The sequence below is a fragment of the Citrus sinensis genome, chromosome 7 (assembly GCF_022201045.2).
Source record: "Citrus sinensis cultivar Valencia sweet orange chromosome 7, DVS_A1.0, whole genome shotgun sequence".
NCBI classification, from domain to species: domain Eukaryota; kingdom Viridiplantae; phylum Streptophyta; class Magnoliopsida; order Sapindales; family Rutaceae; genus Citrus; species Citrus sinensis.
In genome coordinates, this window is record NC_068562.1 from 19,456,146 (window position 1) to 19,457,778 (window position 1,633).

The 1,633-nt window shown below is 31.3% G+C and overlaps 1 protein-coding gene across 1 annotated transcript; it reads left to right on the forward strand.

Annotated features, from left to right (window-relative positions):
• Positions 1 to 538: 538 nt before the first annotated feature.
• LOC107175499 (uncharacterized) lies at positions 539 to 1,381 on the forward strand. Its single transcript, XM_015526926.1, has one exon. It carries the CDS (start codon positions 539 to 541, stop codon positions 1,379 to 1,381), a length of 843 nt encoding a protein of 280 aa, XP_015382412.1.
• Positions 1,382 to 1,633: the final 252 nt, after the last annotated feature.

The following is a 1,633-nucleotide window of genomic DNA, read 5'->3' on the forward strand; positions in this document are numbered from 1 at the left end:
TACAATTGTTAAAATAATGTTAGATAAAAAAAATCAAGATAAGCATTAGACAAATAACATAATATGAACAAAAAAGTTATAAAGTATACTATTTTATTTAGCAATTGTATCTGCTGAATAAAAAAAGTTAAAGTACTTGATGTTAATTCACTTTATGGCAAAGATCTAAACTTCATAACTTTTAGTTTAATTCTTTTATAATTAGTTGCTCAATTGAATGGCTCATCTAAAGATAATGTGAATTTCACTTATGGCGCTATTGATATTCTTTGATTTTCTTGGTGTAGCTTGTTATTTATTTATTTACATTTTAAAGTATTTATAATTTTATTGCGATTTTTCTTTTTTATTTAGTTCTCTTACAATTTTGTTTGTAATACTCGTTTCATTATTACACATGGAATGCTACTTAGTGATTAGATACATTACTTTTTTGTCAAAAATATCCATTTTTACTTATTTTATTTTCAACTATTATAATTTTATTATTTTATTCATATTCAATTCAGGATTGTCTACTAGAATTCTCAATTATATAATGGATAAGAGTTGGATTCATGAGTCTAGGGCAAGTCCAGCATTCAAATTGGGAGGAGTTTCTGAATTCTTGAAATTTGCATTTGAAAATAGTACTAATGATGGGAGATTAAAATGTCCATGTAAGAAATGTAGTAATAGATATCGTCACAATAGAGATACTATTTATGAACATATGATATGTTTTGGAGTAGGCACTGATTATCTTAGTAACAAGTGGATTTACCATGGAGAGCTTAAGAAAAGGCAAACAACTGTGAATAACGAAGGAGTAAATGAGACAGGCAATATGCATGACATGCTACATGATGTTTTTAGAATTCCTAATGATGATGTTAGTGACCATGACAGTGGTCCTGATGACATGATGGGTGAGTGTAATAAAGTTTCTAATCATGATGCTCAGACATTCTATAAACCGTTGGAAGATGCTGAGCAAGAGTTATACCCAGGATGTAAAAGGTTCATTAAATTTTTCTTCATTGTTCGCTTATTTCACATTAAGTGCCTTAATGGACTAAGTGATAAAGCAGTTATAATGCTTCTTGAATTGATAAAAGAAGCATTACTAGAATGGGAAACTTTGCCCAAGTCTTTTTATCATGCCAAAAAGATTAGTGGTGGCTTAGGTCTCGGGTACAAAAAAATTGATGCATGTCCTAATGACTGTATGTTATGTTGGAAAGAAAATGAGCATGATTCTTCTTGTTCAATATGTGGTGCATCTCGATGGAAACCCACATCTGACGATCTAGGATATAATAATCTAAATCAGTCATCTGCAACTACTCGTAGGGTTCCAGCTAAAGTGCTTCACCACTTCCCTTTAAAACCTAGACTTTAAAGATATTTCATGTCAAAGAAGACATCTTCATTTATGCAATGGCATGAAAATGATCGTGCCAAAGATGGCATATTGAGGCATCCAGCTGATTCTAAAGCTTGGAAAAGCTTGGATCAACGTTATCTAGAGTTTGCTTTAGATCCTCGTAATGCAAGATTGGGGTTAGCAAGTGATGGTTTTAACCCATTTGGTACAATGAGTTTATCTCATAGTACGTAGCCAGTTGTTTTGATGATTTATAATTTGCCTCCT